At 36.3% G+C, this 18,249-nt stretch overlaps 1 protein-coding gene and 1 long non-coding RNA gene across 23 annotated transcripts in view; one reads left to right on the top strand and one right to left on the bottom strand.

Annotated features, from left to right (window-relative positions):
* Window positions 1-18,249, bottom strand: part of NBEA (neurobeachin) — a 520,716-nt gene that overhangs the window by 256,195 nt on the left and 246,272 nt on the right. For all 12 annotated transcript variants that reach the window (XM_083801108.1, XM_083801105.1, XM_083801107.1 and 9 more), the window contains one exon: window positions 4,425-4,489. In XM_083801108.1, the coding sequence (XP_083657234.1) occupies window positions 4,425-4,489 (65 nt within the window). The remainder of the gene's footprint in view (window positions 1-4,424; window positions 4,490-18,249) is intronic.
* LOC310882993 overlaps window positions 8,321-18,249 on the top strand; it is an 83,317-nt gene continuing 73,388 nt past the window's right edge. For 5 of the 11 annotated variants that reach the window (XR_014573269.1, XR_014573270.1, XR_014573271.1 and 2 more), the window contains exon 1: window positions 8,325-17,765. This is a non-coding gene — a long non-coding RNA (uncharacterized lncRNA). Of the gene's footprint in view, window positions 17,766-18,249 lie in introns of all 11 variants that reach the window. The other 6 variants (XR_014573266.1, XR_014573267.1, XR_014573268.1 and 3 more) reach the window with 6 other exon arrangements.

The raw sequence follows: 18,249 nt of genomic DNA on the forward strand, positions 1-18,249 counted from the left end.
GAGGGTGTTGGTCGATGCTTGTCTGAACATTGAGCCAGCAGTGTTCCCCAGGTGGCCAAGAAGGCCAACTACATCCTGAATATCAGGAATAGTGTAACCAGCAGGACCAGGGAGGTGATCGTCCTCCTGTACTCTGCTCTGCTGAGGTCACACCTCAAATACTGTGTTCAGTTTTGGGCCCCTCACTACAAGAAGGACATCGAGGCCCTGGAGTGTGTCCAGAGAAGGGCTACAAAGCTGGTGAAGAGTCTGGAACAAGTCCTATGAGGAGTGGCTGAGGGAACTGGGATTGTTGAATCCGGAGAAGAGGAGGCTCAGGGGAGACCTTATTGCTCTGCAACTGCCTGAAAGGAAGGTGTGGGGAGCGGGGGGTCGGCCTCTTCTCACAGATAGCTAGTGATAGGATAAGAGGGAATGGCCTCAAGTTGCACCAGTGGAGGTTCAGGTTGGAAATTAGGGGAAATTTCCTCTCAGAAAGAGTGGTTAGGCATTGGAACGGGTTGTTCAGGGAAGTGGTGGAGTCACTGTCCCTGGGGTGTTCAAGGAAAGGTTGGACATGGTGCTTAGGGACATGGTTTAAAGGGTGACATTGGTGGTAGGGGGATGTTTGGACCAGATGATCTTGGAGGTCTTTTCCAACCTTAATGATTCTATGATAATTTCTTTTTGCATCAGAATTCTATTACATGTTCTTTGGCTAGCCAAATCAGTCTCAATACATTTTTTATTATTATTATTATTATTTTTTTGAGTATTAGGATGTTCTTGTACTTGGACACTTGGAAAATATTGTACTTAAAATCCTGAGACCTTTCTGGAACACCCCTGATCTCCAGATCTGCCTCCCATAGGATCCTATCCGTTTCCTGAATAAGCTAAGATCTGCACTTATCAAGTTTTTACTCTGCTACTCCCCATCCTCATTTTCCTCAGTATTTTGAACTCTGTTATTTCATAGTCAATATAGCCCAAGCTGACATTAATTACATCCAAACGCAACTCCTGCTTGTTAGTGAATAGCAGATCCAGCTGTGTGTCACTTTTAGTTGGTTCATCTTGTATCAAGAAGTTATACCCAACATCCTCCAGAAATCTTCTTGACTCTATGCATCCGACTTGTTATACTTCCAGCAGATGTCTGGAAGCTTAAAGACCTACACAACAACTAGGGTTTGTGATTCAGGTACTTCCTGAATTATTTAAAGATGCTTCTTCATTTCCCTTGTACTGAATGGGTGGCCTGTAACAACCTCACACCATGATGTCACCCTTACTAGTCTCTTCTCTCATCCTGTCCTGCAAGTTATCAGTCAGGCTGTCCTCTGTCCCATTGAAAAGATCCGTACATTTTACCTGCCTCTACACAGAAGGAAACACTCTTTCCTTGCTTTCTGTCTGTCCTTCCTGAGGAACCCATATCTGTCCATCACAGCACTTCTGTAATGTTATCCCAGGTTATCCCACCAAATCTCATTCATTCTAGTGATGCCATAGTTTTGTTATTGCATGTGGAGTAATTCCTCCTTCTTGTTTCCTAGGCTGTATCCATTTGTATACATATTTGAGGTGTTTCCTATTTTATCTCTTGTTCTTGTCCCCCTGCATCCTTTTTCTTTTGACCTTATCCATCACCAGTCCACTTAAACTTGGGTTATAATGTCCCTCCCACATCATTCCTCGTTAAACAAACTCTTTCTAAGTCCCCTCATACAGCTGACATTGCAGATGCATCCAGCTCATAATTTAAGAAACCTACTTATGTGTATACCCTAACGTAAATCTAAAATCCTAATTAAACTGCTATCAGTGAAGCTCTTGACATGTGTGATACCCTCAACATCACATATTCATAGCATGAGACTGATTAAAAAGAAGCATAAAGTTAAAGATGATAAGCAGGATGTCTCTAAATCTTTTTTTAAACCTATATTATAGACAGTGTTATTCTACACTCTGAAATTAAATATCTTTGCAGATATTTTTTGAAAGCATTAATTTAAATCTATAGTCAGATACTCTTGTTATACTAACAACTGTTAACTTGACAGGCAATCAAGAACAAATTCAGAATTAATCTAGAAAAGTCTATCAGAGTGTTTATATTCTCAATTCTACAAATATGTTTCATTCAGACGTTCCTAGTAAAACATTATCTAAAACAAATAAAACCAGAAACGAACACAATAAATTTAAATTGAAAACACAAGTTATTAAAGTGGCAGGAAAATAGATGTTAATTTTTATTATTATTTTTACTATAGCTACATTGAAATATTATGTTTCAGAACATTTCTAATAAAGACAAAGACCAGAAAGGCACTCAAATGATTTACCGCACAAACTAAAGTTAGGTACTCAGAAAATCACCTTGTGATACCATGCATATATTTGAACAGATAGACATCTAACTGAAGATATTAAAAATTATGATCCCCTGCATTACACCTTTTTTTTTTTTTTTTCCTTCTCCCTCAAATGAAAAAGCTTGCTCAAAACTGTTGATTTATTACCCAGGTCTCTCAAAATCTAACCCAGAAAGTCCTTCAAAGTATTCTTAGTCTTCATTTTGCTTTTAATAATTTAAAATTCAATCATTATTGCACAGTAATTATATGCAATTTTACATCCCATTAACCCTGCTTTGTTTTAATTATAAAGATCCTTTGTTAGATTCTTTTAAATGATCCAGTTTATAATTTCAGGTTATCCTAGGGAGCACTTTAATTCAGCTGCACATTCATCAACTGTTTATGTCCTGTTAATTGTTGACAACTGCACAATTGCATTCCCTAGCTATGATTGATGAATTGCATTCACAAGTTTAGCTATTAAGTAGAATAAATATTTATAACAATTTTCAGTTAAAAGACTGTTATCTTTATCCCCAAAAGGATAAATTAAAAATGGATGGGCTGATTGCAAAGAAGAGCATTCTAGTAATATGCACACGCTTGTTCTAAGACATGTTTATGACAAAAGTATATAGAGGAACATGTGTCTAAGGGCAGTTTGATTAGACATTCCTTTGACTGTATTTAAGTAGCAGTTCTTCAATATTATTTTATTTTGAAAAGGGTCCACTGATATCTTAATACCTAATTGCTAAAAATATGCAGATATGGGATTTGTTCAGAATTAACATTTTATCAATAGTGAGCATGCAATAATGTCTGATCTCACTAGTCAGGTTGAGAAATAAAAAGGATCAAAATGGCATTCTACACTATTATCCAAAAAACATAAACTTAATATAACTGTTCAGTCTATTACGTATAATATTTACTGCATAAGGTGCAGTACATAACTCACTCAGGTGAGCCCTATTACAATGTAAACTCAAATAGCTGCTTCATAGCAATAAAAAATTTCCAATGAACAGACTACACTGCTAACTGTTATAATTGTAGTGTAACTTCAGTACCTGCATGGAATCTAAGAAAATTTACACCAACCAAAAACTGGGTATAAAGGCACATGTTCCTGATTTCCAGATTGTAATGTTCTTATCTATTCTCTAATGCTTTCTGCTTTTCCTCTGAAATGAATGCATGGCTTAGCCACTGAAATATCAGCTAGACAAAAAGTATCCTATAATACAGAGATTTGATACTTTACTACTGGCAATTATGAGCTATCTTTGGGGAAAGCAAATACAACAAAACACACATAAAACAAAATCTCTTCAACAGGCATATTGCTATATACTTTTTTCAAGTGCAGTTATCAAAACATCTAGATTTAAGTGGATTTAATTTACTGGCCAATAGAAATGACACACAGTACACAAGTGGCTGCATTTGTCTTTGGCATTCCATTACCAGCTAGGCCATAGAGTCCCCATTTCCCCATTGCTGCCCAGCTGGCTGACTGGAAGTATTGACAAACATTGCACAGAGTAGAACATATATACAGATACAGCATTAAAACTACTTGAGGATTGATAATAACAACTTGCAAAAGCAAGGCAGCTCTTATAAACATGGTGTCTTACATGCTTTCCAGGACTAAAATTGGACCCAAAATTTTAGATAAAATCCTTGTGAACTGACAGTATAAAGATGTGCATCTGTACAATAAATGCTGTGCTTCTAAAACAGATGGAGCAGCAGATGGGTTTACAGATCGGGCTTCCTGGACTGTCTGGGTAAAGCAACCTTGCTGCTCAGGAGAATGGTGGTTCAAATCTCAAACAAACCCAAACAACTATATGGGGTCTCTATTTCCTTCTGCCAATGAAAAAATAAATAAAATAGAATTTATATATTTCTAAATTAAATATTTGCAATGTTAAGTATCTATACAATAAATCTGTTAATTATAATGGCCTTTTCACAATCTTTTTGGAACAGATGGTGAGGAAGTATTATCACCCAATGGAATAAAAGCAAAATAACTACTTTTTCAAAAGCTTTAAAATTAATTACCTTCCTTCATTGATGAGCTCAATAAATGCAAGTCCTGCATTCTTCTGAATAGAATTTTGCCATTCCTAAGAAGATAAAATATAACATGATCAAAACCCAAGGACTTTAAATCACATTTCTGAAACTGACCCTGATGACCTCCTAAGAAGCTTGAATTTTGTAATTTTGTCTGGACTTCTTAATCTAATGCTGCTCTTTTTTTTTTTTTCTTTTTCTTCTTCTCTTTTTTTTCCTCTCCCTTACAAAGGATGACCTGATCATGTAAAAACTGTAATTTATTCTAATTTTCAAATAAAGTTTAGCTGATCATATTTTCTGTATTACGCTTAAGCAATCTTTAGTTTCCTTGTCTTGAAAACACACACACAGAAAATAAACAAATATTGTTTCTTCCATTCATGCAGTTGCCTAATGAACATATTAGATGCAACAAAGTATGGCAGCATCATCTTCTTCACTTCACTGTTACACCTTGTACATTTCATGTAAGGCAGGGAATAATCTATATACCATCCACCCACCCTTGAGTTCAGTCTCTGCTTTTTTTCCCCCCGTTATGTCTGTAAGCAAAATCAGTAGCTAATAATAATCTGAAACTTAAATTTTATTTATTTATTTATTTCCTTTTAACATGGTTTTACAAGATAAACTTTTGAAACCAATTTCAACCATTTAATAGAACATTAAAAGATAATTATTTTTTACCTTGTATACCACTTGACTAAAGACAAAATTCTTAATGTAACATAAACAGATTTATGTCATAAAACACACTGCCTCTATCCCCTCAACTGTCTTTTGGTTCTTGAACTAAAAAAAAAATAAAAAAATCAAGCTACCACTTTAAAAAGTAAAGATAATTTTCTTTTGGGATAATTCCTTAGAACTTTTATTTAAACGTTTCCTTTTCATTATACAGAGAAAATCAAAATACATCCGCTGGATTACAGTTCAGAGAGAAATCATCTAGTCTAAGACTTATTATAAACAATAACAGGTAGAGAGAGTTAGGTTTGCAGAGCTATTCTGCTTTACTTTCCTTTTTCCAGGAATAAAAACAGGCAGAATTTCCCAAGTTTTGCCTCCTGACATGGGCAGGAAAAACAGTTTTGCACAGAATGAGGAAATTTTCTCAAAGAACTGTTGGGAAAACAAGCCACTAATCATGGTTTTTACTGTAAAAATTCACTTATTTGACCAACTTAAGCATTTTAAAAACAAAACAAATCATAATAAACAATTCTGCTCCTGATAGGCTCTGTAAGAAGAAAGTTGCTAATACCCAATGAGTATATCCATTACTGAGCAAGCAAGTTTCAGTTATGGAATACAGAGTATCAACATTCAAGCCACTAGCTTTTGGGCTGGAAAACCATTGTAAAAGATCTTTTTTTCAGTGGAGCTCATTTTGTTCTTTTCCAAAACCAGTGATTGAAGCAAGTCTAGTGATCTAGTTTTTGAAAGAAATTAAGTCCTTGGTATAGTACAAAGTCTATCTGAGAAACTAATAGGGAAAGGATTCAATTGCTTTAATATAGACACCTAGCGATATTTTAAGTACATTTGTTTATCCTGTCTACCTGTGTTCGCAAAAGGCTAAGACATATTTGCAAGTCTTTTGTCAGATATTCCTGCTCAATGTCTTAATACTGCACGAAATTTAAACCACCTAACTTGATCATTGGTGAGATGTCTCAAGGTACTTAAAATGCCACCAGATGTAGCAAACAAATCTCTCCCTACGTCTTCATAGATGGAAAATCTCATTGGTTCATGATGAAAGCGTATGAAGCCTATCCGCATATCCATCAAAAACTAATGGAAACGTAACAATGCAAAAATACAAAGAAACCAGGATTTGTAGTTCATGCATTGCTTCACTGTAAATTTGCCATATAGTCCAAGCCTCCATTAATCCACCAATAAGAAATAACAAAAATAAAAGACATTTTAAGAACTGAAATTAAGACTTAGAACTATTTGCTCAAAGAATGTGAAAAAGTTTTTTTTTTTTATATATTATCTTAGTTTCCACAGAAAATCTTTCTCACCCTCGAGATGCAAGAAGCAGAAAGACATGCATACACCAAATGTAATGGATGCAGTGACCACTGGACCATTTATGCTACAGGCAAATAGAGGCATAGCATACACATTTGGTTATTAGCAACTTAGTGCTTAAATAACTACACTACATCTCAGGTGTAGTTCATGTCATGAACCTTCTGGGACTTCAAACAAAAGCTGGGAGACTTTTCTGTGCATCACAACTGCTGATACTACCTACACGATGAAGACTGCCAAAATCTTTTACCAGGTAATTTCTTCTATACAAGAAGAATGTGTTTCCCTTTCCATTGGAAAAAGGGTCTTGCTTCATAGGGCAGTGCAGATGATTGGAGCACTTCTCCTATGAAGAAAGGCTAAGATAGCTGGGGCTGCTGAGCCTAAAGAAGAGCTAGCTCTGGGGTGACCTCTCTGTGGCTTTGCAGTACTTAAAGAAGACTTATAAAAAAGATGGAGAGTGACTCTTTGCTCAATCAGATAATGTCAGGACAAGGGGGAGTGGTTTTAAACTAAAAGAGGTGAGATTTAGATTAGAGGTTAAGAGGTAATTCTTCACTCAGAGAGTGGTGAGGCCCTGGAACAGGTTGCCCAGAGAGGTTGTGGATGCCCCACCCCTGGAGGTGTTCAAGACCAGGCAGGATGAGGCCCTAAGCAACCTGCCAGGGTGGCATCCCTGCCTGTGGCAGGGGAGTTGAAACTAGATCTTTAAGGTCCCTTTCAACCCAAGCCATTCTATGACTAAAATACTGCCAGCACTGCACCACCCCCCAAACAAGGTATTCCTCTTGATCATGGGCATTGTACAGAAGACTCAGGGATAGAGGCATGTTTAAAGACTAACAGACTCAGTATTCTAGAATGACAGCACTTCTTCATAATAAAAACAGAAAGAGGATATCAAATTTCTTTTTTTAACATTACTGCTGTTGAAAAAAAAAAACACAAAAATTCAAAACTTGTCTTCATTCACAATAACTAAACAATGTAACTTGTGACATTCAATTAAATTACTGTCCAATCTCTCTGCATTCTAAATATTTTATATTATTTAAACTTATATTGAAGACATCAAAAATGCACTACATGATTAGGACACTGGCACCTTTCTCCCATCAGACCTAACTTGTCCTTCTCCTTTCTTCTGATATTGTTGCTTGAAAAGCAATAATTTTCTGCATCCAGAAAGTGCCAGTACACATTCCCTGACAGATGGTTCAGAGTGAATACGAAGTATTTTGTGCACAAGATGAGAGGAAATGAAGAAAAAACACACACAAAAAAACAACACCTGAGATGATGGTAAAAGGTGAAAATTTCTGGATAATGAACCATATCACAGTATAGATACTATATGAAATTCAGGCTTTTTTTTTTTCTTTCATAATAGGATGTATATTTTCTTATTTTCTGATATTATTTTTTTTTTAAACTTTTGAGTGCATTTTCCTCAACCTGGTCCTTCTACAGATCTCTAGTACACAGTTCTACAATCTCCTACAATGTCTAGTACAACAAACAATAATAATAATAAAAAATATAAAATGATAACAACAACAACAAAATTGAATTTTTGAAATTTGGCTCCAATAAAAAATTGAAAAAAAAAGATTTTTTTTTCAGTTTATATTCTTTCCAAATCAGCCTCTGCTTACAATCAACTTTTTTGACTTTTACTCATGACAACTAGAAAAGTTATTTTACAAAAAACTATTGTGATAATATTTAAAATTAATAAATTAAATAATTATTTAATTAATCATTAATTATATTAATTCTATACTATTATATTATATTAATAATGTATAATTATATTTATTATCTATTATTAATTATTAATTATATATTAATAAATTGAATAACAAATCTGATGCACTTTATTTTCATAAAAAAGGAATAGTGATTTTAAGAGTTTTCATAATCTATGTGACAATTCTGACCATTTCCAATTTTGTAGTGGGTTTACATGGCAAGGTTTTGGTAGCAGGGTGCCATAGGGATGGCTTTTGTGAGAAGGATCTAGAAGCTGCCCCATGTTTGGTAAGGGCCCCCCAACTGCTGACCAGAGCTGAGCCAATAAGTGATGTTGTTTTGTGCCTCTGTGAGAGCATATTTAAGACAGGGGAAAAAAAAAATGCTGCACCACACACAGCAGCTGGGAGAGAGAGAGGAGTGAGGAACAGCCTTGCAGGCACCAAGGTCAGTGAAGAAGGAGGGGGAGAGGTGCTCCAGGCGCCGGAGCAGAAGTCCCCTGCGGCCTGTGGTGAGGACCATGGTGAAGCAGGCTGTCCCCCTGCAGCCCACGGAGTACCACAGTGGAGCAGGGTTCCACGCTGCAGCCCGTGGAGGAGACCACGGTGGAGCAGGTGGACCTGCATCAACGGAGGCCACAGCCTGTGGAAGACCCCTGCCGGAGCAGATTCCAGGCCGGACCTGTAGCCCATGGGGAGGACACCACACAGGAGCAGGTGACCTGGCAGGAGCTGCTGCCCATGGGGGATGCAGGTTGGAGCAGTTTGCTCCTGAGGGATGGACCCCGTGGTATGGACCCATATCTGGAGCAGTTCTTGAAGAGCTGCTGCCTGTGGGCAGCCCATGCTGGATCAGTTCAGCAAGGACTGCATCCCGTGGGAGGGACCCCACAGCACAGGGGACAAGAGCTTGTTAGTAATAGGTAATAAATCTTACTATCTCCCCACGCTTAGTCTGTTTTGCCTGTCACGATAATTACTGTGCGATCTCCTCATCCTTATCTCAACCCTTGAGCCCTTTTCACTGTATTTTCTCCCAGTTCCTCTTTGCGGAGGGGGAGTGAGAGAGCAGTTGTGGTGGAGCTCGGCCGCCCACCTGAGTAAAACCACCACAAATTTCTGTAAGGAAGTCTAAAATTCCTTCAGAATTGTCTCAACAAATTGCACTTACTGACTAGACAGATACCCTGTCTAATAATCATTCAACAACTCCTTCCACTACAGGAGCCACAATCTCAATTTCAGTTTCTCTGAACTTCTCTCTTCTCCATGTACTGAATTAATCAGAAGTTGTTTTTTTTTTGTCATATTGAATATTTATTCAATTTTCTAGTCTAAGATATTAATAACTCACTTGATACCTCAGTTCTTCAATTACTTTATTTTAATCATTACTTCTTGACAGATGCAATTTTGTTATATCAATTCTCTTCTTTCTGGACACTTTTATATGTCTGGACAAAAGTCTTGCATGGAGCTGTACAAGTGCTACCTTTTATCAGGATATGGAACTGGAAAGTTTATAAAAATGTGTTTGCAATTCACAACATGCATGTAATTTACCTTGGGTTTGAACTCCATGTTTTGATGTTTCCTCCTAAAATCACTGATAACTGGCTTTACGTCATTTAAGTAGAAATATTCAAAGGAAACATTATAAGATTGAAGGAAATGTTTCTTTATTACAGAAAAACATGCCCATTAAAAGTAGGTATGAGCAGAAAATGATTTAAAGATATAGTTGCATAAATTTTTGAGAACATTGTATAGTTTTTAAGATCATAGGATCCTTCCTTCCATTCCTAGAAGAATTGAGCTATAGAGATCAGAGGCCAAAAGACTTCCATTACTGTTTGGAATGAGAATCAGATCTAACAATTTTATTGCTTTTATTCTTCTGCCATATTAACATATATACTGTTAATAGATTATAAATAAAATGTATTTTGGTCTACTCTTTCAAGTAAATTTGGAAATAATTTAGAATTTTATGACAGGTCATCATTTTAAAAAGTGACTATTTATTTCCCACAAAAAAGATGCTGCATAATGACAGACGACATTCTTCCTGAAGGCAAATCTGCAAGTATTGGAATCCATTAGGCTTCTTGCCAAATCTCAGAAAAGAAAAGGAATGTGAAGCTTTCACAACACAATTTATGTGAATATGACTTTAACAATGCAGCAAAGGTAATAGAAAGTTTTAGATTTCACTTTCAAAAGACTCATTTTCCTTTTATATTCTTGACTTAGAGTAATGTATGTTAACCCCCTTTTTTTTTCTTTTTCTTGGAAGCACACAGACCCATTGCCCTTCAGATCACCTGTGGTAATTGCCCAATTTATCTTGAAAATGAAGTCAAACATTCCCAGAGGAACATTTCATTGGTATCTTAGAAGAAAAGAGAAAAAAAAATCCCCAACTGTAAAAACAGTTAAATTATCCAAACAGCATTAGAGAAATGGCCAAATTTATTCAGATGTTACAGTAGTAACCTTAATTGCCTTGTAGAAATCCTACATATCTCTCTAAAACAGACAGAAGATATATACATTAGAAGATGCACACATCTCCAGAATTTCTAGAGTTTACTTCATGACTGGAAAAATAGTTTAAGACATTTTAAAATTATTATTAGCAACTTGTGTTGCTATGGATAATCATGTTAAAAGCCAGTCCAGTTACTATTCTTTGATGTTGAAAGTGAGTAACTAATTTGAAGTTTTGCAAAACACAGCAGTAAAGAGAAGACTTTCTAATGTACAGAAAACTGCTCCTTACTTTCTCTCCATCATACATAAAATGAAAGCCAACTAACTATGTATCAATAATGACAGTCTCCAGTAATGAGGTCTTGCACCCCTTCTCAGCCCTTGAAGAAATACCAGATGGCTCTTTCTGACTCTCTAGGTGTTTTCCTCTGATCTACCCAAGATCCTTCTCAATTGTAGATAAATTAATAGAGAAGTCAAGGGAAGACACCTTAACATACAGGGATATGAGGAAAGTAATTCATACAGTTTTCTGATCCATTCTGCTTTGCCATGGATCTAGAAAAAGTTCAGATCAGCATCTTACTCACGTCTAATAAATGTACTTCTTGACTTGTACTTCTTTTTTTTTTTTTTCCCTGACAAAAAATATTCTGATATGAACAGGAGAGAGAAATCACTAGAATTTTCATGATGAGTCAGGTGTAAGTGAGATATGGAAGAGATCCTGCTTGTTACTGATGGAAAAACACTGAATTAGCTTTCTGAGTGTACAGGTATCTGGAAAGACACCTCACAGAATAATCAAGAAAATAAGATTTCCCTACTACTTGGAAAGAATACTTCGATGATTTCCATTTGAAAGTTAGATTATCAGAAGCAGATGGCCAAGAGATGAAGACTGAAATTGGGTTGAAAGACATTCCCCACATGGACAAGGAATTAATGGGAGTAAATTCCCTGACACTCTTTTAGCTTAAAAAGACAACACAAAAGGATAAACTTTTGGACAACTTCCAGAATTCTATGAAGCAAGTGAGAAACTCCAAGAGAAAAAAAAAAATTAAATCACTTAACTTGTGGAACCTGTGTATAGAGATATACATAGACACCCTTCCCTTCAGCAAATTTTAATTCAGACTTCTGCAGTGATATGATATGCAGCATCTGTCTCCTCCTAGTTGCATGGGTACAAATCGTAGAATCATAGAATATCCCGAGTTGGAAGGGACCCATAAGGATCATCAAGTCCAACTCCTGGCACCGCACAGGTCTACCCAAAATTTTAGACCATGTGACTAAGTGCACAGTCCAATCACTTCTTAAATTCAGACAGGCTTGGTGCAGTGGCTACTTCACTGGGGAGCCTGTTCCAGTGTGCGACCACCCTCTCGTTGAAGAGCCTCTTCCTGATGTCCAGCCTAAACTTCCCCTGCCTCAGCTTAACACCGTTCCCGCGGGTCCTATTACTGGTGATTACAGAGAATAGGTCACCTGCGTCTCCACTCCCCCTCGCGAGGAAGTTGTAGACTGTGATGAGGTCTCTCCTCAGCCTCCTCTTTTCCAGGCTGAACAGGCCCAGCGACCTCAGCCGCTCCTCGTATGTCTTCCCCTCTAGGCCCTTCGCCATCTTTGTCGCCCTCCTCTGGACACTCTCCAACAGTTTAACGTCCTTTTTGTACTATGGTGCCCAGAACTGCACACAGTACTCAAGGTGAGGCCGCACCAGTGCAGAGCAGAGCGGGACAATCACTTCCCTCGACCGAGTAGCGATGCCGTGCTTGATGCACCCCAGGATACGGTTGGCCCTCCTGGCTGCCAGGGCACACTGCTGGCTCATATTCAACTTGCTGTCAACCGCAACCCCCAGATCCCTCTCTGCGGGGCTGCTCTCCAGCGTCTCGTCGCCCAGTCTGTACGTATAGCCAGGGTTGCCCCGTCCCAGGTGCTTTTGTTAAACTTCATGTGGTTGGTGATCGCCCAGCTCTCCAATCTGTCCAGATCTCTCTGCAAGGCCTTTCCACCCTCATCCGAGTCCACAACTCCTCCAAGTTTGGTGTCGTCGGCAAATTTGCTCAAAACACCTTCTAGTCCTACATCCAAATCATTTATAAAAACATTGAAGAGGCCCTAAAATGGAGCCTTGAGGGACCCCACTAGTGACCATGCGCCAGCCAGATGTGGCCCCATTTACCACAACCCTTTGAGCCCTGCCCGTCAGCCAATTGCTCACCCATCGTATGATGTTTTTGTTTAGCTGTATGCTGGACATTTTGTCCAGTAGGATCCTATGGGAAACCATGTCAAAAGCTTTGCTGAAGTCCAAAAAGATCACATTGGCTGGTTTCCCTTGATCAACTAGATGGGTGATCTTATCATAAAAGGAAATCATTTTTTTTTGATACAGACACAATGCATATTCTAACAGGATGAATGGGTAAACATGGCCAGAGGTGGAACAGTCAACTTGTTTCATGGTTAGGAAAAAAATAAATAAGTTAGAAAAATATACCTCTGTAGGAATTTTCATAACTAGCCTTAATTTCACCATTCAAATTGTGTTGCACATAACCTAAGTAAATTAAGTTCCAGGTTCATCGTTCTTTAGATTTAAGAGAAGCAATCATTATTTAACTTTTCTTCAGCCTTCCTACTAATGCTGGTGTGAAAAACATGAATAGCAAACACTTGTGCTATTGTCAAAGGTACTCTTAAAGAGTTATCAAACAAAAATTAAGGAGCATGAGATATGTAGAGATACCTTAGGAAGGAAAGAATGAGGAATAATAGGCATAAATAATCTAATATTGGCAAGAAGATTAAATAGATATAAAATTAAATAAATGAAATTATAATGAAAATTAAAATGTTTGTAATAATGTATAAAATGTAAAAAATAGACATTCAAATATTGTAGTACAGAAAGAAAGGTTAGCTGTCTTAAGACGGACACATGATAAGGTACCTGTTAGAGTGGTATTTGGTGAGAAGGAATTATACCACAGAGCCATAGAATTCCTACTTTTCTGGAAAGAATTGAATAGAATATGTTTAGTATCAGGAAGCATGAGTTGTGCTTCTTTTATATGAATCCCACACTTCAAGGCTTCTTCTGGTCAGCTATAGGGACCAGGAAAGGATTTCTGGTTTTGCTCAACTTCTGAGTTTCTGTGTTGGTCAGCTGCCAGTCTCTGAAGCCTAGGACATATACCATCCCTTGAGACAGGATGCACGTTTGGATCTCCTAGGGCATTTAGTACTGAATCTCTCCAGAGCCTGGTTTATAGATCTTGCTTTTTTTTTTTTTTTTTTTCCCTCCTCCCTTCTCCTTGGAGAGGGATTAATTTCTTAATATTGCTTCAAATATTTTCTTGCCACTTAGGAGAATGGATAATGCATTCTTTTCCCCCACCCCTTTTTGCCACTTTATAGACGTGATTGCTGCAATGTATATAGTAGTATACAACCACTATGTTTTACATGTATCAAATCTCTGGAGAGCGTTTTATGGACTGTGCTGCACGGGAGAAGGTCCTTCACAGATATTTTTTTTATTAAGTATGTACTGACTGTCTTCCTGTGATATGGAGAGACAGACTGGAATCTATCCAAGTAGCTTCTGACTTTCCAGGTTAATAGACTAGACAATGTAGACAAACACAACCCATTTACGAGGCTCACACTGTTAAACAAAGTTTGAAAGGCTTAGCTGAAGCCCAGTTTATCCATTAATTATGTACTGGGGTTTGTCAAATTGATATACTCTTGATATAGTTTGCTTTCTTTAAGACACTTTCAGTTGTATAATTTTTCATAAAAGCAAACTATTTACAGAATTTACCTACAGCTTAATTATAAGAAGAACCATGTGTTATCAATTATTTGAGAATCTCATAAAAGGTTTTAATTAAAGCATTTATTGGTTATGTATATCTTTTCCCTCCCCACTCCCAGATTTTCTAGTAAAATCCAATTTACAATGGATAGCATCTAAAAGAAAAAAAATTCCTCAACATAGGGATTTAGAAGCAGATTATTTTCATTCTAGCCTTGATATTTCCTTTGGAGGCTCCTGAATTATTATCTTGATCAAACTTCTAACATAGGGGGAGGGGAAATCAATAAAATGAATGATGTTTTGAAAACTACTAAATCCTGAAATTAGTCAGATATTCTACATGTATTCTAGAACTGCAAGTGACAGTATTTTTTCCTAGAGAACCGTTTATACTATAACACTATGTTTTTAAAATGGTAAAGTCAAAATGTGTCTTAAATACTAAGAATATTTTCTGTTTAAGAAGATAAATTTTCCCTGTTGATAGGTAAGATACAGAAAAATACAAGTGGCATGAGATAAGACTCCTCTGGGATAACACCACTCAGTTTCTGCAGAAGCTGCATCGCCAAACAGAAACACTTGCAAGAGATCTGGAAGTAATTAGGAACTATTGTAGCATTTGGGATAAAATAAAAAAAAAATAAATAAAATCAATGAAATCTAAATCTGATGCAACACAGAACTACACTGAAAAAAAAATAAAAATAATATATATATATATATTTAATTGTATGGTTATTGGAGAAATCTGCCACTCCAATAACAACACAGCAGTGACATACTCAACCAGGCTGAGGGAACAAAGGCCAGCTAATCAAGCACAGATCTTGTCAAACATGCCACATCTTCATTCGTTTTATTTTAAAATAGACAAAATTCTAATGAATATGCCTATTTTTATGAAAAGTGAAAATAATGACATGTTTATTATCAATCATCGTTGCCCCCTCCCCCCCCCCCAAAAAAAAATATATATATTTCAAGTATTTGAATGTATGTGTTTGGATTATATAAGAAATAAAGAAAATAAAACTTTCAAAGTAACCTAAATTTTAATCTAGAAGTAGGTGACACTAGGAAAAAGCAAACAAAACAAAAAAAATATGGGTGCAGGGAAGCAAGCTACAGTAAAAGAGATATTCTGAAAATATTAAGAATAGCAATTTTTATTCTTCCCTATACCCCAAAATGATGCACCATCCCTACAGGAGTTCCTTTAAAATTTAAAATGTATTTTTCACAGAAACTCTAAATTCCTTTGGGGGGAAAGACTTGATTGCATATCCCTCAGAGTCTAAAAGGCTGCCCATATGAACTGAATTATCCATGACATGTACCTTCAGACATTTGTAATGTGATATTTCATGTAAATTTAGACCATACCTTGGACGTGAGCCGCTGGCAATGTTGATTTTATTCAGGAGCTCAGATAAGAAAAAAAACTCTGACATCCTTGCTAATCTGTAGTCGTTAACATGGAATTTCCAACATAAAGAGCATAAAAGCATCTAATTTGCTGTAGCAAATGAAAGGAAAACAAACTTTGTATTTCCCCTTCCTTTTCAGTGTCTAAAGTTACTCTGTTCTGTGCAAACAAAATTGCACTTTTCAAAGGTTTTTGATATTGCCATCTATCTTTTGAATGACACATTTCAAACTTCTCCAAATAATCTGTTGAATGTCATTCTATTTGAATATGAAGGATTTCCGTGTGATAGGAAGAAAACTCCTAGTTACATTGGCAATATTAAAAAAAAAAAAAAAAAGCAGTACTTTATTCAATTTCTCATATGGAAAAGCTCAGGTAGCGCTACCCGTTTTTATATAGAGACGATTAGATGATTTAATCTCATTTTGCTGCGGACAACATTTCCTAGGTTCCTAATTCCAAATTCTGTTAGCTAGAGGCTGGATTACATTATATGTTTTATCTGCCATTCTCTTCTAGTCGTGTTCTTAATTATGTCCTATTAGTATTTTAAAACATTTACCTTGTGTTTTCTTTCTACAAATAATTTTAAATAAATTAAATACAAAATTTTACGGAAATATTTTCATGTAGATGAGCAGAACTGCAGATTGTTTAGTACACCTATGAGATGGTCTGTGCAGATGCAGTGCTTTAGGTGAGCCACTACACCACTACAGCCCCCTGTTGACAAATGCCTATAGAAACATTTAGCATCACTCCACCAACAATCTTAGAGCATTAGCTTCTGAAGTAATTGTAACGAATAGGCATCAGGATAGAAAATCGTCCTTATATACAAGACAAGGAAACAACCCTAAAATATCAGCTAGGGTATAAGAATTAAAAGCTGTTATTTCCCCAAGTAATCGGATAGATAGAAAATAGCTCTCAAGCAAACATAGAAAATCAATAAATATTCAAAATTCCAAAATGATTATGCTCTTTATATTGTATAAGATATACAATTAGGCTTATTTTTAACATAGTCAAATATTTTGAAATAATAAATAATTTGTATAACAGTCACAAAAACAACAAATTGATTTAGGTGCATTTGTTACATAGCTTTACAAAGATGTCTTAAAAAAAGCATTGCAGAAAGAGCTTAAATTTCTCTCTCTTCCTTTCAATCAATATTTGAGGCAAAGTTTCATCTCTAGGGCCCTTAATGGCAGGAATTCCTGGAGCCAGCAAATGAGTAATGTTAAACCTATGATTAGATGATGAGGCCATCAAAGACACTAGACCCTAATGCTACATTCCAGTTTATTCTTGAGAACTGCAGTAAAACCAAAGGCTAGGGAAGAAAGGATTGTAAGTTATTCCTTTCCTCAAGTGAAGGTTTCAAAAGCTGTTAAAAAGAAAAAAAAAGAAAAAAAAAAAGAAAAGAAAAGAAAAGAAAAAGGTTGCATGACATGAACATAAGGCTCAAAAGCTTTAATGGATCTTCTGGAATTTTCCTGGAAGTCAGGATTTAACCATTAGGTAACAAATTTTTCAAGTACCCTGCTGGAGAGGGTTTGAACTTCAAACCCTACTGAGGATTCCTGCCAGGGATGTATTTTTCTTTCACTTTTCCCTAACCAATATCCATCCTGGCTAAGAGGAAAAAAAAAAAAAAAAAAAAAAGAAAAAAAAGAAAAAAAAAGGAAAACAAGATTTAATGATTTCCTTATGACACAAGCTTGAAGAAATGCAACCTACGGACTGGCAAACAGCAGGTAAGTTGGAACGCCTCCCCCCAGAATCAGTTGTAAATGTTAATTATTTTCATCAAAAGAAGATCTGAATTTCAATTACTCCTAGAAACTCATTTGGTTTTAGTACATTTTTGGTGCATGTTCTCAAAGTGCAGCTGTGAATGCTCAAGGAAAACTACAAACAAGTTTTTTTGTTTGTTTGTTTTTTGTAATAATGTTAAAAGTTACCCTAGGCATTTTGCATAACAACTTGCAATGCGTTTAAATTGTATCTTAAATCTGTGGGGAATTTGATAAAAGGTACGATGTTAATAAGACTTTAGAACTAAAGAAAATGCTGAAGATATTGGGACCTGTATTTGCCATTGTATTTGCCTTGTCTTACATAAAATGAGAAGAATTCTAAAATGTTTGTTGATAGCTTATTACTGGCAGTTTAAAGTAAAAGGCTTTATATAAGAAATTAGCCAATAACACTCTGTAGAAACAAATAAAATCAAAATTG

This window comes from Anser anser (genome assembly GCF_964211835.1).
Source record: "Anser anser genome assembly, chromosome: 1".
Lineage (NCBI taxonomy): Eukaryota > Metazoa > Chordata > Aves > Anseriformes > Anatidae > Anser > Anser anser.